Source organism: Thermobia domestica, chromosome 2 (assembly GCF_964235325.1).
Source record: "Thermobia domestica chromosome 2, izTheDome1.hap1.1, whole genome shotgun sequence".
Lineage (NCBI taxonomy): Eukaryota > Metazoa > Arthropoda > Insecta > Zygentoma > Lepismatidae > Thermobia > Thermobia domestica.
This window is the reverse complement of record NC_137455.1, coordinates 19,332,358-19,354,773: the sequence shown is the minus strand read 5'-3', so window position 1 is coordinate 19,354,773 and position 22,416 is coordinate 19,332,358. Positions and strand designations below refer to the sequence as shown.

Here is a 22,416-nt window from a genome sequence, read left to right as displayed (position 1 = left end):
TGTCTTAACTTATGACCCCAGACTACATACATACACAAATTCAGACCCCTACGTCAGTTGTTTCCTCTTCCCAAACATGTCTTCCATGTCCAAAAATGTTGCTACTGTAAACCCTGATTTCACCCCCTTCAAGTGGTTTAAGGCAAAAATGTTAAGAGATCAAAGTTCTAGCTCTGCATGAGTTGGAGACGTCCAGCAATTTTCAGTTTGGTAGGACAAATACATGCTGAGATATTCAAAACAACGTAAACATCTAAAATAGAAAAGAAACGCAAATGGCGGCAGCTGCTGCGTCGCCATAGGATGTTGTAAAAATAATTAATTGTGGTTTTGAAGTACCCTGAAATAGGATACACATTCATTAAAAAAAAAAAAAAAAAAAAAACATTTTTTTTCGAGATGGTCGAACGGCACATGCTTGATCACTTAGAATGGATTGACTCCAAGCGAGGTTCAAAAGTAGGTATACCTGGAATAAAACACGAGAAAGTTAGCGAAACGCCTATATCATACGATAAATAAACAAAGAAATAATCCCAAACGTCCTTGGAAACACTCTTAAAGAGTGTGTGTGTCACTGACACGAATATATCAGAGTTGGCGTGGGTCAATGAAAACTTGACCCACCACCCACCATGACCCACTCTGACCCAAGACCCACCATGACCCACTCTGACCCAAGACCCACAATGACCCACCACCCACCGTGACCCACTCTGACACACTCTGACACACGACACACCACCCACCGTGACCCACCACCCACCATGACTCACTCTGACCCACGACCCACCATGAACCACTGTGACCCAGCATGACCCACCACCCACCGTGACCCACTCTGACAACCACTCTCATCCACTGTGACCTACTCTGACACCAAAATCTCGTCATCAACCCTTACACATAATCCACGGCCTCTTTTACTGACTAAAGAGTTTACACTTGTAATAAAACAAGACTGTGAAATTGTCACTAATCGGAGTTTGAATTTTTACGGTCAATCGCTCAAGCACCACTCTGTTACAATAGAGGTGGATCTGATCTTTACGATATAAAATGGTAAAGTGTTTGTCAATGAGGAAATTGAAGCACTTCGAGGTGGGGGGAAATTAGTATGTGCCTAAAATATACTTGTACTAAGAGAGTATTCTTGCGAGTGTTAATTTCTTAACACATTCCAAAAGAAACTTCTATTCGCAGAAAAATACTTCTGTACAATATGGAAAAGGTTATGATTTCTCAGTTCACAGTATTTTTCTCCAAAGACTTCAAAAATCAGTTTTCCATGGCGTATAAAAGTGATCGGGTACTGTCTGTAAGAATATCTCCATAAAGTATGCTCATAATTGTAATTTGTGTAATCACTAAAACACCACGTTAAATATAAGTTACAACATTTGCATAATTGCAATTATTATGAATATTTATTCAAAGTAATTTACCTTCTAGTTTATGAAAAGGAAAGAAGAGACTTATTAAAAATTAGGTACAAAGTTGAAAAAACACTAGGGATGGGTACGAGCGAGTTTTCTTTGAAAGTCGACTTGACTCGAAACATAAATCTTTCAGCTCGACTCGAGAACTCGACTCGAAAACTTTCCTCCAACTCGACTCGAATTTGTTTCGAGTCGAGTTGAGCCAAAACGAGCCAAATCCTGTGTGTAGTTCTAAATACTCTCTTCAAGTATCCTACATAAACAATATAATTATTATCAATGATACTACTATAACACATAATAATAATAATAATAATAATAATAATAATAATAATAATAATAATAATAATAATAATAATAATAATAATAATAATAATCTTTATTTTAGTGCCGCGAACAGCTTTTGGCAAAAATACAGCACTTGGTATCAGAGTATGGAATAATAATACTACTAAAAAATAAATAATAAGAAAGAAAACAATAAAAAGAAAGGTACTAATATAAAACACAATGTAGCTAAAAGTCAGCTAAGCAGAAATAATTCCTTGTCAACGCAGTAAAACTTATCAAGTTTTCCATCCATCTAAAACAACAAGAAGCTAAGAACAGCAGTCATAAAATTATATTTGGCTTCATGTTTCTAAACGTCATTGATTAAAAACTATCAGTCAGATCACATAAAACTTTCACATTGCTTGATACAATAAGTCTAAAATGAGCTTAAAGAATATGTCAATCTTTTTAAAATTTCAACTTTTCCAATTCAGAGGAACTAAAAATCATGGTATTTCTTATGCTATGATTTGGCACTTTAAAACCTATGTTTTGTAAACAATGTTCACTGATATAAATGTTATCTACTATTTTTTGCATGCATACTCTGTCGAAATTTTTTCGTCTATTCATAAGGCTTTCTAAACCCCAATAATCAGTCCAATATAATAGCTCATTTTCATTTTAAAACATAGAAGGCGAATAAAACATTTTTGCACAGATTCAATCTTGTTTGTCAAAGTTTTAGAAATACTGTTCCAAATTACCGAACCAAATTCTAATTTTGGTCTTACAAGTAATTTATATAGAAATACATACGTTTTATCTCTTTGAAATACAGGCCACTGTTTAAAAATAAAACCTATTATCCTTCTGGCACCTTGTACAATACAATTTATATGATTAGAAAACTTTAACTGACTGTCAAATGTAATACCTAGGTCTTTAATAATGCTTACTTTCTCAATTTGTACACCATTGACCTCATATTTACTGACATAATATTGAGTTTTATTGGTGTATGTCATAAATTTTGTTTTCTTATCATTAATTTTTAGAAAATTATTTCTACACCACGTGTTTACTGCATTTAAGTCTTGTTGCAGTAAATAATTATCGAACTCATTGTTGATTATTCTGAACAACTTCATATCGTCAGCATATAGGAGAATTTTAGAGTATTTTATTTTTTCTGTCAGGTCATTTAAAAATAAAGAAAATAAGAGAGGGCCCAAGGGCGACCCTTGTGGTATTCCGTTTTTTACATAGCCTACACTAGAATGTACAGGTCCGATTTTAACTTCGTAAGTTCTGTTTGACAGATAGCTTTCAAACCAGCGAATGTACAAAGGTGACAAACCAATATTTGATAACTTGCTAATGAGATACTTATGACTGACAGAGTCAAAAGCTTTTGATATATCTATGTATATTACATCGACTTGCAATTTATTTTTCAGTGCGTTATAGGTAAAGTCTGTAAAATGAATTAGATTTGTTACAATTGACTTGCCCTTATAAAAACCATGTTGAGACTCATTTAAGATATTTCTTACATTAAAATATATGTGTTTATGGACAATTAGTTCAAATATCTTTGAGAATGCATTGACAAGAGTTATTGGCCTGTAGTTGCTTGCAATCTGTCTATCACCTGATTTATATACCGGAACAACATATACTTGCTTCCATATTGAAGGATATACACCTGTACGTAATGAAACGTTAAATATATTTGCCAAACTAGTTGAAAGTTCAGTTGCACAAGCTTTTATTACATAATAAGGAATATTATCTGGACCTGGAGTAGTGTTCGGTTTAATTAGTTTAACTGCTATAAGTAATAATAATAATAATAATAATAATAATAATAATAATAATTATTATTATTATTATTATTATTATTATTATTATTATTATTATTATTATTATTATTATTATTATTATTATTATTATTATAACATGTAAAATATGAAGTGGTTTGTATGTGAATACTAAAAACTAGTTGACAGCCAATCTCGGTAGTCGTGAAGTCTAAGAGGCAAGGACTTCGTTCACAAAGTTCCGGGTTTATTTTTCGGAGGAGGGTGATGGTAGGCTGGGGTCATACGTTTATAGGACCCACCAAATTAATTGTCCTAAGACAGAAAGACATTCCCAGGGAAAGTGCATTTCTTGGCATCTCTACCAGAAGCTGGTAGACCTGTGCCGACTCTGTGCCGACTCTAATGGTGCAATTGGTTTAAATGGGTCGGCTCACGACTCGTTCATCACAGAGCCGATCTCAGAAAAATCGTTTGCATGTCATGTCTACTGAGTCGATGGCTCACCTCAAGCGAGCCGGCTCGAGCTGATGGCTCACCAGAGCCGAACCAAACCGAGGTGATGGCTCATCCCAACCGAGCCGGATCGAGCCATCGGCTCACTTGAGCCGTGCCGATGGATCATCCCAACCGAGCCGGATCGAGCTGTTCTCTCAGTTGAACCAAGCTGAGCCTGTTGACATCACTCCCTTGGTTGGGCTTCTGCTTGGGCTCAAAAATTCGACCGTATAAGTCTCAGCCTTGATAGTAAGATCTACATAGTATACATACTTTATTGATGCTCACAACATTTGAGACTGTCTCGTTATAAAAATCTATTGTCTCGTTATCGAGACGAGAAGAGACGCGAACAATGTCCCCTCTCGTGAGCAACATTGAAAGTAATCCACTTTATTACTTATATTTCTCACGGCTTTCGCTTTCCAGTCTAGTCAGGTCATGATTTCAAAACGACCTAAAACGAGATGAACGAGCGAGCTATGTATCAAACTCGACTCGACTTGAAACTCGACCTCAAAACAGTGACTCGACTCGGAACTCGACTGCTTTGACTCGACTCGTAACTCGACTCGAATTCGAATCGTGTTTCGAGTTTTAGCTCGACTCATGCCCATCCCTAAAAAAACACAAATAAGCCATTAGTAATACAAGTATACATTTTCCATAACTCGTAATTTGCCACCTTAAAACAAATCTGAAATCGGGTTTATTTCCTGTTGGCCTCAGGACTTTTTCGTGGTAAATCATCCGCAGCGGAATGATGTCCATCCTTTAGCCAGGAAATAACTAGCTCGTCTACTTTGAACTTGTCTAGCGGTGGGCCATTAACATTGATGAACAACAAGTTAGACAATGTTTGAGCACTTAGTCTATTTCTAATGTTAGTCATCTATAAATTCATAAGGGGAAATCCCCGTTCGCACTCAGTCGCGGAAATTTGTAATACTTGACAATCTGCTTGCTAGACTTAAATCTGATAACGATTTTTCTTGGTCAGTTTTGAAATACTCCGCAAGAAGTATCACCTCTCTATCACCATACAACATCTTTTCCATATCGACCATGTCAGTTGGCAATGTCGACTCATGGAAAACAGAAACTTTATCTACCGCATCTTCGATAGGAAATCTTGTGCACAAATTATCAATTAAAACCTGATAAACTGATGATTTCTTATTCGTTTATAAATTTAGTTTTTGTAATTACACATGAAAATTTGATGTCATTACCAAGTTCCCTCCCGCCTAGAAGGCAAAAGGAAACGATGTTTCAGAGAAGTGTTCAGAGGTGTCCGAGAATTTCCCCCTTCTTCCCCTTCAGCTACCACACTGCTGTTTGTTATGGGCCAAATTACGATGAATTCCAATTAAATTATCATCGTGTAATTATTTCCTTGTTGAATTATAGATACGTTTTAGTGGAAAAAGGGATGAAATTTAAAGTCCCAAATCAAGGTAAGTAGACTAACGTAAAATTTTCCATATAATTATGCATACAATCCAAACTAAAATTTCCGTGTACTTAAGCTTACAGTATAAATTTTATGTCTATTTTTCTCACAACTTTATGGATTGATTGCCCTGTGCTGCAAGCGCTCCATATAATAAACATAAGCTTCAGCAATTATTATAGTAGAAAGCAATGGGTATATGAAGCGAAGTACTGTATCTTTTGTTTCTGAATTTTTTTCTTAACTAATATCGATCATTTTTGATTATTTTTACAAACCAACTCACTTTCAATTTTACAAATATAGAAAGTACCCCCCCCCCCCATAAAGGAGAATTTAAAAAAAATGCTAGGTCAGATTCTGTTTATTTTTAATAGAGTTAATACACTGAACTTCAGCTTCGTAAGTTTAACGGCTTGCGAGATACTCATTTTTTTTTTTCGCAAAAATTCGGATCCTCACTACCTCTTTGGGATGTGTATTATAATGAAAGCAATATAACATCCGAGTTTGGATTAAGGCCTAACCATATACCAAAACTCATTTCATTTGACTTTGTAATTTGACCGTGATGATCAGGTACACATAGTTACATTCAATTTTTTTTATAATAATTTATACATTACTGTGATTCAAAAATGTATTTTTCCAGTAGTTAGCTTCTCTAAAAACTGACAGGCCTCGAAAGACAAGTAGTAGTATAAGTTCTATTGCTATTATTACAATTAGAAATATCAAATCCAAAAGTGCCTGAAGCTCTTTTATCACTTAGATATAGTCTACTCACCTTAGGTAAGCAGACGGAAACAAATGGAAAAGGAAGGGAAATGAAGGCCTTGAAAGTAAAACGAAGACAAATTTACCAGTCTTCAGAAGATACTGTCTACAATGCAGTAAGCAGAGGGAGTCGGTAGGTCAGACTGAGTCAGTGGGACGCAGTGGGTCATGGTGGGTGGTGGGTCACGGTGGGTGGTGGGTCGCAGTGGGTCACGTTGGGCGGTGGGTCACAGTGGGTCACATGCGGTTGATCCACGACCCACTGACCCACCCAGAAAACTTGACCCACTGACCCACCGACCCACTGACCCACTCCATCTCTGGAATATATGTGTCAGTTGTTCTTCTTGTCTTTTTTTAACCTGGTTTAAAAGTTGCTAATATCGTAATATACCTTTCATTCTTTATACATCAGCTAACTGAAACAAATTTCGACTGATTTTTTGTTTCTTGAAGGAAATTTGCTACTATCATTTTTCAAGTACTTCTGGAAGTGAGTAGTCGGTACGCGAAATTTGAGTCGCTCTCGTTCAATTAAACAGAAATATTCATGGCTTAACTTTAGAGGTGCCCATTTAGTTTTAAATCTACAAAAAAGCACTTAAAACGTTAAAAATTGTTAGGTTAAGTTAGGTTACCTTTTAAAACATGATTACCATGCCCCTGAAGCATCGAAACGTCCCGCATCCTGCAAATAATAGCAATTTCTACATGGAATAACAAGGCAAAAGTATACCCTGCCATGCAATAATGCTAACAGCAATTTAGATGTGAAATCTTGGCCGCCAGTGGCAGACAAAGGATTACCTAACATAAAACAAATTATTCGGAAGTTGCTATGAACGCAATGCGCACCTAAATTAGGGAAACAAAAGATTTCTGTTATCTAAAATATGTGATTTAGGTTCCTTCTCCTTGTCTGTTATAAGAAAGATACAACATTCGTCCTCATTCTTTTGCGAACCCTGTTATTATATTAAGCATACATACTATAAATATCAATTTTAATTATTTCTAAAATTAATACAAACTAATGTGGAAAACTTCTGAAAAGACCCTCTACAAAAGACCCTAATTTTTGGCTGGCCCCTAAAATTTTCACTGTATGCTAGCAAATAAACTATAACATGATAATAAACTATAATATGGTTGGATCGCCTCCCCTAACTTCAGCCGGCCCCCTTACATTTTTGGGCTGGCTACCGGCTTGCTAAGAAGCGGATAGTACTTCAGTTTGATGGTCCCCAGCGATGAAATGCTAAAAAAAAATTTGGTAAGTATACGATCAGCAGCTTTCAAAATATAGCGTACATTCACCCCGTATACGCTCATTCTTTCGTAAATGAGGTGGGTATATACCGTATACTTCTGTATATGCCCTATTACATTCCTAGTGATCCATAGTTAAAATAGTTCAAAGTTCACGGGACAAAGCTTTGTGATGTGACAGTTGCCTCATATCCATTTTTTAAAATTTATTTTTAAAATTCATTTGATTTATTTAATAATTATTAAAGCAACTTTGGTGAATGTCATTTTAAATTTTGTGTGTAAAAAAAGCAAAGGAAACTGAAACAGTATTCTTTATTTTCTTTCCGTATCCAAACGTAATATGCTGTTGCTTTTTTTTAATTTTGTATACCTTCTGTTGCGGGAAGGAAGGAAAGTGATTTTCTTTTGTCCTTTATAACAATGCCTTCACCGCCATGTAACCACCCGACCGCACAGACACACAGAGGGCTGTTTACGAACCCAAGCAAATAAACGGAAGAGCGTTTAACATCTTTCTTTGGAAGAGGAGAAAAATAGCAAAGTCTGCTCAAATTGAATAGAATCTATGTGGAAAATGATTCCTGCGAATTTGTTAAAGTCCCATCTCAGTTAAGATGTCCCCAGGTAGAAGTTAGATAAGATTTTTGCACAGATCTGTAAGTTGGCCCAACAGCACGAACCTGACAACAAGACTCCAGATGAAATTCCATAAAAATTTTTAGAAACAACGTGAAATTTATAGAAATCAAGTACTTTGGAAAAACGACGCTCGACCACCGTAAATGGGCGGATACAAACAAAATATAATTGATGACGTGTCAAATTGACGAATGACAGAAAAAGGAGGAAATCAAAAACACACTTAGAGGCGTCTCCCAAAAAAATCGGCAAGTTGAGAATTCAAAATTTCGGGGCAGTCGCAAACTGGAATCGAAAGTGAGTTGCAAGCAATTAGTGATACACTGAGTTTACCTCACACGACACACTAACATATACAACACGTTCAGTAAAAGACAAAATGAGCAGTTAAACTACAAAAGCAGTCCAGTATACGGTCTTCGGCTGTACTAAAGCACAGGCATTTATACGTAAATTTTCTTTAGTTAATATTCTAAACTCCGAAAAACATTAAAGTGTTTACATACATTTTTGCGTGGGTGATACATTTTCACGCATATACATATATCTATAAATATTTCAGACAACAAGCGTCAACGGACTTGTTTAACTAAAATTAATAAGGAATCAAAAAAGCAAACTTAAAAGTTGCATGCACATTATTTTTTTTTAAAAAAAGCACTAAGACTAGCCTTAAGAATACACGATTAGCTTGCATTATACAATGAACACCTTTTAAAAAACACTTTCAAAAAATTAGTCCGTGCAACACTACACCCAAGCTACAAACAATGGTATTGGTGAAATGTAGTGAGCGCAAGTGCTGGTGCAGAAAAGTGCATTATGAGATGAATCGGCGAAAGTAGTTTTCCAGTGGAGAAGGACAGGCCAGAGTTAGTCGCCTCTTGCAGATTATGAGGAAGGCACAGCAAAAGTCCTTTGGGAGAACCCAGCATCCTGAACGATAGTCGCGCAGCCCCAAAACAAGGAAACGCGAGGACCTCTGTGCATATGTGGTCAGCGCAGTGGTGACAACGAAAGGTAGGACCCACCTAAAAATTATTTCTTGCTGTTGAAAGGCCGATTTTCAGCATTAAGTAAAGCTGCAAGACTTTCATTGTGTAGAAACTAAAGCTAGCAGTAGCTGATATTTCAAAAACATTAAATTTCTTCACATCAACAATAAGTACTCTTACTTCAATCTTTCGGTATCAAAGAGTAGAATTTTACTTTAAAGTAGGTTTACGTTGAGCTATAGAGACACTTTAGCAATTTATTTACATGTTTATGTGATATTAATGACCGCAATGTTTTCATTAAAGACATTATGTCCTATAATTTTCCTTTTTTGTCTGATATGATTCAAAATTGTGGCTAAAGAAAGATCAACCAAATGTAAACTAAGTAACGTGCAGACGTTTAGTAGCTCAAATTGTGTAAATTTTGATAAAAGAAGGCAATCTAAGTATTTAAATTAGAATGTTTGAATTTGCGTGGAGTGAAAGTGCGTCATCAATGCTATTGACAAGCACTCTTTGGATGTAAAATAATTAAAAAACAAAGCTTGATATATATTTTCTAGAAGTGCATTCAGTGTATTGTCTGAATTGTGTAAAACAGCTATGTTTATAAAGTTATTCACATAGGAGTTGGTAACCTAATGCATTTACTTCAATCAATATAGGGGAAAACGGGGTAATGGCACGCTGTGTATAATTGCACGCATCCCTGTTTACAAAGAAACAGAAGAAAGTGCTCAATCCTACCAAGAACGTGCCCAACGAATCTCACTTGAGTGGGAAAGCGCTGCAGATAATGTACTGCGGAATATGACCATATATTGAAAATCTTTGTTTTTCTTCAAAAATTTTACTAATTTTCTTTCGTTGTTAAGTTCAAACTTCTGGGGTACGGCATTTTTGTAGTCAATATGTATGAATAGTCAATTTAGAATAAATACAGGGTTAGTATTTTGTTATAATATTTACGCATGCCAATCAGGAACAAAAAAATCAAAATGGCCCGATTTGGGGTAATAGCACGCATAAACACAAGAGTGCGAGTGATTAAAATGCCTCATTAGGCTTTGAAAGGTGTGATACGTTCCCCATGAATCCAGAAGTTTTTATAGATGCTGATTTTGCTGCAAGTGATCAGTGCTGTAGTCAGACTGAGGAGAATATGGAAGCTAACCTTTCTCTTGATGAAATGGACTCGACGAAACAAAAATTTAGTGACGTTTCTGAACTATCAGTCGCTGGACCATTAAGGGAAGTCACCAATTCTGAAAAATTCTCCGCAATACTCCCGTTAACAGCAATTTCTCCAATTTCTAGGCAAAAACCATCGTCAGTGAAGCAGAAGGGAAAGCACCAAAGTTCAGAAATTCTAACAGCAATGCGTCGTAATGGCTCTTCTGCAATAAAAAGAGTGATGAAAGCAAATACGTTTAGGGAATATCATCATATGGAAGTTTAAAAAAGAATTTAACTAAGAACTCAACTGTTGCGTGCGTGCTATTACCCTCAACTACAGGGTAACTACACGCAGTGTAAGGTTTCAAATTTCCGTCTGCTATCTTATAACGGAGAGTAATTACGCAATAGTTCCGAGTTATTTCACAGTAAACATACGTAGATATGTATAGCACTATTCATTAGATTCCATGGTGCTCTCTCATTGCTGTTCTGAGCAATTAAAAATAACCCCGTGTCATTACCCCCTTTTCCCCTACTAATAAGAGCTTAATGAATACTATAGTAATGTCCCAATAAAAGCACGTAAAGCAAAGAGATTAAAAGCTAATCAGTGGTTAGAAAACGCAAGTAATCTCATAAGTGGTCATTTTGTTAGAGGTACGGAATCCGTTGATAAGACGGACCAGATATTGTATTTTGTCCAGATGAATATGCATTGACAAGTAACTAAAAATAGGCTAAGCAAAGCCGCATTCAATGTATCATTCTGATCCTCTAAACGATAGAGAGATCAGAATCTATGCGCATAGATCACAATAATGACGACAACCTAAGGCTATATGCATATATTATTGTTGCAACATAAGGAAAACCATGGAAAACAACTACATTTGTCTAAGACATATTTTATTAAAAACGTCTTTGCATTGAATATGAATATTTAAGTATTAATTGTCTTTTTGTATGCATATACACAATTGTCATTTTGTGTGTGTGTGTGTTGATATATTTCCATATTCGCTAATATGTATGTGTATATTATGCATGGATAAATAACAATACTACTCGCATTGATGTATGTTAGTATAGAATTTCATATATGGTGTAATTATCTCCCAATCTTAGTTTATGCTTATAAACGATTAGAAACCAGCCATAGGCTTGCTTATTTTCATTAAGTCAGCCCATTTTTCCTTCAAAATTTCTCACTAAGTCTCCTTTCGAAGTCATGACTTATTTCACCTCATTCCACGTATTCTAGATTATTCCACTTATTTTCTAAATTTCACTCAACCTGAATCGTATGTATTTAAATTCAGATTCTATAAAACTATACGATTCTTAAATTCATAATTTGTGTAACGTCATTAAGCACAAAGTATCAGCTGACCAACGTTAATCATATGTTCATCTTCCCATATCACGTGAATAAATATTGCTAAATATAATGTAAATTAACCATTTTTGTATTGTAGATGATTACGAATTCTTATTATGTAAGGATAAACAAACATAAGTTTCACCTAGGACTGGTTATGGAAAACAATTTCATTACTTTGTTTATGTGTGTCAGAGCAATTATAAAAATTGATTCAAGCTATAGGTCAAGAAAGAAGATAAAAAAATGTAATTTTCTTAAATTAATTTTGGTGCTAAGGCCTTATGCCTTATATCTCATCTTCGTTATTATAAATTGCAGATTCAGTTAACTTTCGTCATGCTCAATTTTTTAAAACATTTTTCTTATTTTTGTTTTTACTTATTAAAGCTTTTATTTTACTGTTAACCCAAATTCGTGAACTTTTTCTTTCATGAACAAGTTGTATCCATGACCTCAAAAATTACATTTGTTTTGAGAGTTTGTTAGGCTAAAACAATAAGGAATTGCAGGCAATTTTCTAATTCAATCTACCATGGACTGAATTGAACAGACTTTCATGACTTTCAGTCAAAATTTAAATTCAAGATATTTGCTTATTTATATTTTATTATTTTTTAAATTCCAATTTTTATGGAAAGTGAAAATCAGTCTAGTTCATCCCTACAAACCAGAAATTAAAACAAAATTCTTTTTCAGCATTGCAGCATGTGAATATACTTATACGCTACTGGAATAAAATAAATTTTCGCTTGCTCTCACGGTTTAGGGGTATCTTATTTTCCTAAAGCCCTGGAGTACCACGAGGAGATAAAATTTTCTTTTACCGTGAAATTAGCCTCCAACTTTTCTTTCATTATTACGTAATACTTTAAATAAAAAGGATCGTGGGTTCGAAACCCAAATGGGTCATGGTACCCTTTAAAGTCCGATACTTCTATGCCAAACCTACTTTTTTTTAACATCGTACACAAGTCGGAAACAGTGGCGTATCGAGTCATAAACTATTTTAGCTCTCAGAACAGAGATTTCAACAGTGTTGCTAATAAGATAAAATTTTGTTCCCGGAATCTGAACCATGCTCATACTCGAAGAAGGACTAGCGCACCACCCTTCTTCTCCACACTTTATCAAAATTTAGACGTTTACAAAATCTGGCGCTCCGAGCAGACACACTTACATAATAGACGTTTACAGTGAGCTCTTTGTTTTGCATCAGACAATATTAAGGTTATGTAATATTTTAATCGGTCCACGTCGAGCACTTAAATTAAATTAGCTTCTCTATCGAATAAATAATAAGATAACAGGACATCATAAAGACTGGGGGTTTCTTGTTACCTTAAAAGGTCCTAACAATAACAGTTTAAAAGTAGTAAAGTTAATGATTCACGTACCTCTGTTAACTAGTTCATTTAACTTATCTGGTTCAAGTCTCACAAACACCTGCTTCAGTGTAAGCAGCTCATGTAACTGCTTTTCACGACGAAAGGAGTTTGACTTAGTCTCTTTATGGAAAGACCTGAAATTAAAAAAAAAAAAAAAAAAAAAATGCTGTTAAACGACTCGCCGGGAGAAAGGGTTCAAACGGAGAAATTCACAACTTGAATCATTCAAAAATGAAACTTATAAATATTTATTTCAATTCGATTTCTAGATAAGAAAACTGGAGAAGTAGTGACCCTCATACAATACTGAAGATGGACAACTATTTTTTCTACAATTTCCCTTAATTATTTCAGCAGTGGCCGGGGATTGATCCCCCGAGCTCCGAAATACCCCGAGGCATATCTCTGATCATGTTCAATAAGGTTTAACAGTATTTCTACAGAACTACTTTAACCCCCTGCGTATTGAAATCCCCCCCTCGGGAGAAATCTTCCGAAATTATCACTGAGCATTAGGGTGGAGCGAATTTTTTTTTTTTCGAAATTCGAATTTGGATAGGGGGCAAAAGTTGCATCATGTCGTAGTACTTTACCATAGAAAATTTCACTTCTCTAAAATAATTTTTAGCCGGGGCGCAAGGGGCCTTAAATTTCAGATTTTGCAAATTATTTTCCATTTACTATGTAAATATTTAGCAAATCTTCGCTGAAAGTACACTGTAATTTGTATTGTTGATACAGGGCAAAAGAAGCATCCTGTATCAGTAAATAACAACAAGAATTTTTAATTCTCTAAAATTATTTTTAGCCGAGGCGCAATGGCCCTGAAATTTGGAAATAATAAGAAGAAAAGTGATCAACTATAAGCATTTTGCGACTTTGTCATAAAGAAGCTTTTTTTCTTTTTTTGCTCTTTGATAACAGTTTTCTTCTGATATCTTATAATGTACTTGTTGGCAGTGTTATCAGTAGTATAATAGTCTGGTGGGTGGTGACAGTGATGTAACTAAGGGGGGCAAATGGGGCTTGTGCTCCAGGCGCCGAAATGGAGGGCACAAACTTGACAAATATTTATTTTCACTATAAGGCAAGGACATAAGTTTTAGCAACTGAAAATCATAAAAAAATACCCTAGAAACTTAACAGGACAACTTAGGATCATATCCATACAGCATAAATTATCTTTTGAGCTTCAAAGCAATGATTTGAGGACATTGTAAAAAAACTTTGCAGCCAAAAAGCCTGAAAAGTTAAATTTTAGTTTCAGCTTTTTGTGTTTTCATTTAACTTATCGATTTAAGAGATTTGCAAAATATCCGTGCATAATACTTGAGACGACAGTTTAACTGTTTGTCATAATTAAATATTTTATTTTAAAGCAACATATTGTTGATTCATTCTATACATACACACGTCCCGATGTATAATTCCAGAAACATTTTGATTTACTGTTATTATGATAAGTCTATAGAATATGTCAAGCTTGCTACTCTCAAATTATTTGTCAATCAGATACTAATTAGTTTGGTGTTTTATCTTGTACTAATAGAATATGTACTGCAATTTTGAAGTCAAGCTTTACCACTTGAAGGAAAAATGGAATAGGAAAACTACTGTATGATGCCGATAACAGTTATAGTTGGGGAGCGTTTTGATTGGTTGGTCAGGAGGAAGGGGGGCTAACCGAGTTCTTGCCTTGGGCGACAACTAGACTAGTTGCGTCGCTGGGTGGTGAGTAAAAAAATGATACTCGGTTATATTGAAGTTACTTGGACAAATAAATTGAAGAAAAGAGAAGAAAGGAAAGCCAACAAGCGATCTTACGGTGAAGCTTTTAACCAAAGAGTATTATACTCTCTACCAGTTACATTATCAATCTTCAGATTCCTCTTAATCTTCGGAAACAAGAAAGGAAGGCAATAAAGAACACGTTGAACCTGGAGGAGATCCTGATTTTAGTTGGAAGTATTCTTTGAAGAAGACAAAATAGCAATCACTGATTGGATGCATGCAAATGAGAAAATTTTCCCCAACATTAGCAAAATTGAAGGAGAAAACCGGAGTGACTTGAAGAAAAATTGCAGCAATTGCTACTGCAGTTTTGGGAGAGTTTAATATTGTGAGTCCAGAGCAGTCGCAAAACATAATTGACAGAAGTAAAATACAAAGAGGATCGAAAAGTGTAAAAACTAAAGAGGCTGTTAATAAAGTGAAACCTCATGCCATCTATTTTGATGGGAAGAAATATCAAACACTCGTGATGTCCGAAAGTCACATAGATATGAAGATGGAAGAACATTATTGTATCCTTGAAGAACCACGTAACAATTTTCCCAGCCATGCCTCTTTGACCGGATCAGCATCAGCAAAGAATATTGCTAGTTCCATCTGCCGCGAAATACAAGAAAATAATGTGGACCTATCAGATGTGGTACCCATCGTCTGCGATGGCACTAATACTAATGTTGAGTCAAAAGGAGGAGTGATTAAGAATGCTTGAAAAGCATTTAGGGAGGCTCTTGCAGTTGGGGATATGCTTATTGCATTTCATTTAACTACCACTTTGTCATTTACTAAAAGAAATCGATGATGCAACTACTGGTTCTTACACTTTCTCTGGCTCTATTGATAAATCTCTTGTAAATTGTGAAACAAATACAGTGTGCGGCTTCAAAAAGATTTCTTCAGAACTTCCTACATTCCTAAATGTGCGTGATTTCAGTTATGATCAAAGGTACTTGTATGAAATATGACAATCTGTCATAAGATGAAACTGTGATAAAAGCCTAGCAGATAAAAAACCAGGGAAACTTGCGCATGCCCGCTGGTTAACAATGGCTTACAGACTTTTGTGTGTATATATATCAACGCCAAATCCTTCAGAGGAGCTCAAAACTCTTGCAAAGTTCGTGGTAAAAGTAAATGCACCAGTGTGGTTCAACATCAAACTGAAACCTCTTGTCAAATACGGAGCTAAACATTTGTTCTTGAACACAAGACTTTCGCGAATGTTTGCAAGAACCATACAAGACTTCTGTCAGTAAAGTCATGTTCAGAAATGCACTCTATGCGAATCCTTAGAATATTCTCATTGCTATGATTGGTGACGACAGTTCAGCTACACGAATCCTTGCTGCCGATAAAATCCTCCAATCCAGGAAACCCTTTGAAATTCGTTTCTTCCAAGTGCCAGTATTAAACTTCGTGGCTATTAATTACACAGAAGTTTCAAACTGAAATCAGTGTAACATAACAAAGCCACCAATACTGATTCGTGACAGATGGCAAATTGCAAGAAATTTGCTCTTCAGAAAATACATGTGTTAATATCCCAGAGTTACCATGTCATACGCAAGCAGTGGTAAGATTAATGAAAATAATTAGTGAAGCTTCTTTAAGTATGTGGGACTCGAGAGAGAGATTTCCTTATTCGTTCCAAAAGTGACTCGAGAAAATACATGGTTACTTTCGAGACAAAGTGGAAGTATTTTGCACGAAGACGTGAATGAAACTTATGAAACATTCAATCTAATGTTGGCGGGCAGGTGGAATTGAACTTGACGGCAGCCACCTCTTAGTGGTGAATTCTGGGTTGACGTAGCCTGTAACATTGAATATGAACTTCGATAGCTTTAGAAATCAATCTGGACACTACGATGAATCTTAACACCCTCAAATTACAGTCTACTTCAAGCGAAGACCTGCCTAATAATTACATAAATACCCAATAAACATGTATTTGTTTACAGAATCTATGAAACTTAAGGCCGTTGCGCCCCGGCTAAAATAATATTTTAGAGAATTAGAATTTCCTCTAGTAAAGTACTACGATATTACGCAACTTTTGCCCCATATCCGAATTCGAATTTAGATTTTTTAAAAATTGACCTCTTTTCACTTATTTACAAAATCTATCAAACTTAAGGCCCTTTGCGCCCCGGCTAAAAATTATTTTAGAGTATTGAAATTTTCCATGGTAAAGTACTACGATATGATGCAACTTCTGCCCCCTACCCAAAATCAAATTTCGAAAAAAAATTTTTTTGGCCTCTTTTCACTCCACCCTACTGAGCATCCCATTAATACAGCAGACAGCAGCTTGTAATGAGTTACATTAATTTAGGATTTTTTAAAAATGGAAACTTTTGTCAGCTGTTAAGCACTAGTTACTAGTGGCGCCATTAGCGGCGACCGGTAGAATTATTTTGTACTTATAGCGCTTTACAGGCGATAACGTCATAATCATTCTGAAAGCCAAACTGGGAAAAAGTCTACTGGAAACTATGGGAATAGATCATCTAATACGTCAATTTTTTAAGTTATTTATCGAATGTACGTCGTTATAATTCCAAATATGGTTTAGTATGGAATATTAACGAAAGTTGGAAAAGATAAGTGTATTTTTCAAATAGTTTTGTTCCTTAAAAAAGTGAAGTAGTTTAAATTTTCCGAGATAAATAGTTAAAGTAGTCTGAAAAGTCTAATTGATAGTGGCATATATAGGGAAAAGTGAGTTTATTTATGTGCTATCAATATATTGGTGAGATATACTATATATTGTCGTATCCAACTATATTTGATGTCTATGGTTCGGAATCTTCAAACTGGTGAGTTGGAATTAATTATTTATTTTGATTATTGGACCATTTGCTTATGATTAATCAATGTAGTCTAAAACCCTTATGGCAGTATGTAAGGTCCAATACAGATATTCAGTTGGTTAATTGTTTCTTGTTCATAATTTTGATACAGTTAAAATTTTCATAAATCGTTATTTCCTTATAATCATTGAGTTTCACGTCTGTATCCTAGAATATACCTATATTTTACGGTTAGATGAATGCGAAGATAAGAGCCATCATAATTGTTTATTATAAAAAAAATTGGGTTCGATCCCACTGCTAAGGTAATATCGGAATTTTTATGCGCTACCTTCCCATTAAAACCTGCCTTTTCTAAACTAAATAAAATGGAGGGAGAATTTTATACCCCCTCTCCCAGTGACGATACCAAAGACTAAGTAGTTAGGTAGTAGGTACGTTACAAGATCCAACATTGGAAAATGGTACGTTGGCTAACTGTCAATGATGTTGCGCATTGTTACTGACCACTTTGACGAGCATTTGTATACCACCTCAATTGCTAACGTTGGCCCTTGTGCACTTTGCCGAGCATTGGCCAACCAACTCAATTGAGGAGTTTGATGCAATAAGGGCGTAAGTCTGAAACATGCAGTTGGACAAAAAACGATGTTGAAAATTTAAGTAGTGTTTCTTTTTCTTACATAAAATAATGTAATATGCAGCATTTTATTCCGATATTGAATTTAAATGTTACCAGGAGGCTAAACAACCATGGCAAAAGCCACAAATGCGTTTGATGCAGAAAGGGCGTAAACTCGCTTAAGCCCTTATTACATCAAACTCCTCAATTGCAAATTTTGGTCCTACATTGTAATTGGCCAATTTACCGAGCATTGGTAAACAACTCAATTGCGAATGTTGGTCCTACGTTGTAATTGACCACTTTACCGAGCATTGGCCAGCCAAGTCAATAGCCAATGTTGTTCCTACGTTGCAATTTTCCGCTTTACCTAGCATTGGCCAACAACTAAATTGCGAATATTGGTTCTACGTTGTAACTGGCCGCTTCACTGAGCATTTGGCCAGCCAAATCAATTGTGAATGTTTGTCCTATTTTGTAATTGACCGCTTTACCGAGCATTGGCCAACCAACTCAATTACCAATGTTAATCCTACGTTGTAATTGGCTGCTTTACCGAGCATTAGCCAACCAACTCAACTGTCAATGGTGACCCTACGTTGTAATTGGCCACTTTGTCGAGCATTAGCCAACAAGTCAATAGTCAACGTTGGTCCTACTTTGTAATTAGACGCTTTGCCGAACATTAGCCAACAAGTCAATAGTCAACGTTGGTCCTACTTTGTAATTAGACAATTGCTTTAATTGCTTTGCCGAACATTTGTCAACCGTATGAATTACCAAAGTAAACCCTATAAAAATGTGAGTGTGCGATTGAAAGTGTGAGATAAAAACTATAGGATAAATGACGGTATATTATTGGTTAGCCTACGTGCGCTTGAAACTATGTTAAGCTAACTTTTCAACTTCACTTTTGCAATTCCCAACCATGCCAACCAACATACATAGAATCAATACTATTGGGGTCACTACTATAATTCAGGCATTATACGTATTTTTCATAAGTATCCCATCACCAGTGGCGTATTTAGGGGGGGTTCACCGAAATCTTACTTACTATAGTCAAGTATATGAAATATCTTGCAGAATTTTCACATTTTCAGGCAAAGCACACCCCCCCCCCGAAAGTTAGCAAAGCCCCTTCCGAAACAAAATCGTAAATACGCCACTACCCATCACATTCTAGAAGCTTTTAGGAAACAATGTAAGATACAACATAGATGTTACCAGTATTAATACGAAAAATAATTTTAAAAAAATATTTACAGAAAATTGAACTGGTTACTACATAATAGTAACAATAACATGGACTCACGTACTCATTTTCAGAAAACAAGAAAATAAAAAAAGGAAACAGTTATTTTCGTGAGAAGTAAAAGGAAGAATAACTTTAACCAAAGCAGTGTTGCTAGATCTTTGTGAAAAAAGTTGAAGCAAATAGATTACAGAATCGGTGACATAAATGGAACTGATCTTATGTGTGATCGAATCAGGAGGGCGGAAAAGGGCTGAATCGTTTCAAATAAATTTCTGGGTGTACAGTAAGGAGAGAAGGGAATGGGAAGTCAAAATCTCAGCCAAAAATAGACTAGGGTCTATCTTCAAGTTAGGACACTCAGTAAATAACTTTTTCATTAAAAATAAGCGCACGCGAGTCCCAGTGACATTTTGAAGTGGATGTTATCTGTTATTTGTGGTTGCACCATGGGAAAATGGCTGACTCATCTGAAATGATTTTTGGAACATAGTTAATTCTTACCTCGAGCTTGGTTTTATCGTCACTTTGATTCAAGAGCGTATCCTAAAGGAGTTAGAGAGGTTCAACATTTATGCCAAAAAATAGAATATCTTATGAGGTTTTATAATTACAATTTCACTGAAATACGTATCGTAAGTGGGGGTGGGGAAGAGGATTGAAATACTGTTCACAAATCAATTGTCCCCGCACGAAAAGGGGCATTTTATCTAGTCATTAATATTTCTTATTTCTTATAGTATCGAGACTAATGGAAAGGCTATGTTCTTGTCAAGAATCAAATCTGGGACCACATACTCTAAGGTAGTCATTTCAATTTAATTAACGTATGATGTCAGACCGTGTCACCACGTTCTGCCTAATCCTCATTTCGCCTAACCAATTGTCTGACACTTCTATGACAGATAAATGATAAGATTTGAGTCTCCCATTTTAGGCGAAAAAGGATTCTCGTTTGGCCTAATCCTCGTTTTGCCTAAAATAGCGGACAATAAAAAGATCGCGGAGATTCAACTAGAGAGAAATTACAATGGAAAATTCCTTAGAAAGAAAATCAACATATATTATTTGTATTGATATTACAGGGGTGCCCACAAGGGGGGGGCTATGACGCAAACTGCGTCATTGAAATATTTGGGGGGGGGTTAAAATCTATATAAATATGTTTGGCGGGGGGGGGGGTAAAATTAATCGAAGATTTTTTTTCATGGAAGAATACCTATGGATAGACAATTGCGGGGGGGTGCGTCATGGACATAAGGGGGGGTGGGCACCACTGGATATTATATTAATCCGTGGTCAATATTTTTAAGCAGTTAGGATTACCAAAACTCCTTTATGCATTTACTATGTCCATATACATATAATATATGTATATGTGTGTGTGTGTGTCGGGGAGACAAAAAGATCACTAGTATGCAATATGCATGTTAGATTCACTATTATGCACATGAGTTAAATTTGATTGTATCACTCATGTCTTCAACAATTGGTAGCATAAGATTACCCTTAACTACTAGTATTCGAATTTGTGCAATTTTTACACCTTCTCCGAGACGTAGCAATCTTAATCAGAGACTTTATGTGATTAGGGATGCGCACGAGACAAGATTTGTGTCTGTCTCGTCTCGAAAATGTGCTGTAAAAGTGATGTCTCAACTCGAAAAATGTATATTTCTCTATTGGAAGAGCCATGTCTAGACTCGAATTTTGTCAGGAAACTCCTGTCTCGACTCGTCTCGTGCGCATCCCTATAATGTGAGGGTAGTGTGAGGCGAGTGAAATTTCAATTCAAAAGTTATAATTTCACCAATGAAGATATAAACTAGTTGATCAAGTGCTTCGAGAAAATTAAAATTGTGATGTATTGGGACGAGTAAAGAATAAATGAAGCAGAGTCGTTTAAAAAAATAACTGCTTGGTTATAAACCATACTTGTTTAATTTGAGCTTCTTTCAAATCTTGCACGTCTGACCTTAATGAACTTCAGAACATTTTGCATTAAAAAATACAATGCTAAATGTAGTGAAAGAGCTTTGTAGTCATTTCATACATTCGAATTTCTGAGATTTGAGCAAATACTGAAAAACAATCCAGTATCATGTGAAATTCAGTTGCTACAAAAAAAAAAAAAAAGTAGATCTATAATGGAACATTTATATGATTAAATAACTACACAAATAAGGGATTTGTTTGAATCGAATGAAATACTACGCTCAAGTGCACCTTAAAAACTTGTGTAAGGGTTATCTTGGCTTTCATCCGTTTCCTTCCACTTTCTTCATCCCACCATTTTCATTCATTATCATCATCATCACCGTCTCTCTTAGCCTCGAAGCATAAGAATGTGATTTAAGCTTAAAGAAAAACAGGAAATACTACGGGGGCCGCGGTGGCTCAGTGGTAGAGCGTTCACCGCTGGTGCATGGGGTCCCGGGTTCAAACCCTGCTCCCACCAAGTGAACTTTGTGATGGACAAACACCGGTGCGTAGGTTTTCTCGAAGTTCTCCCGTTTCCTCCCACTTTCTTCATTCCACCATTTCATTCGTTTCTCATAATCACCGTCTCCTTTAGCCTAACCGGCTTATACATGGGACGTAAAACTCACAGATTTCATTTCATTTCAGAAAATACTACGCTCATTTTCAATAGTGAATTCTCACAAGTAAACCTTACGTTTGGGTGAATCAAGTTGCTGACTGAGACACATATGAGAAAGTAGTACTAAATGTGGTCAGTATTTCAGTGAAGTTGAAGGTGCGAAGCTCCAGGGGTTTAGAAGATACAGCTACCAGAACATCACATGGAAGTACATAATAG

General features: G+C 35.7%; 1 protein-coding gene across 2 annotated transcripts in view; it reads right to left on the bottom strand.

The window, feature by feature from the left end:
* Positions 1–22,416, bottom strand: part of LOC145671161 (protein EFR3 homolog B-like) — a 126,862-nt gene that overhangs the window by 95,171 nt on the left and 9,275 nt on the right. For both annotated transcript variants that reach the window (XM_081740007.1, XM_081739999.1), the window contains exon 2: positions 13,127–13,251. In XM_081740007.1, the coding sequence (XP_081596133.1) occupies positions 13,127–13,251 (125 nt within the window). The remainder of the gene's footprint in view (positions 1–13,126; positions 13,252–22,416) is intronic.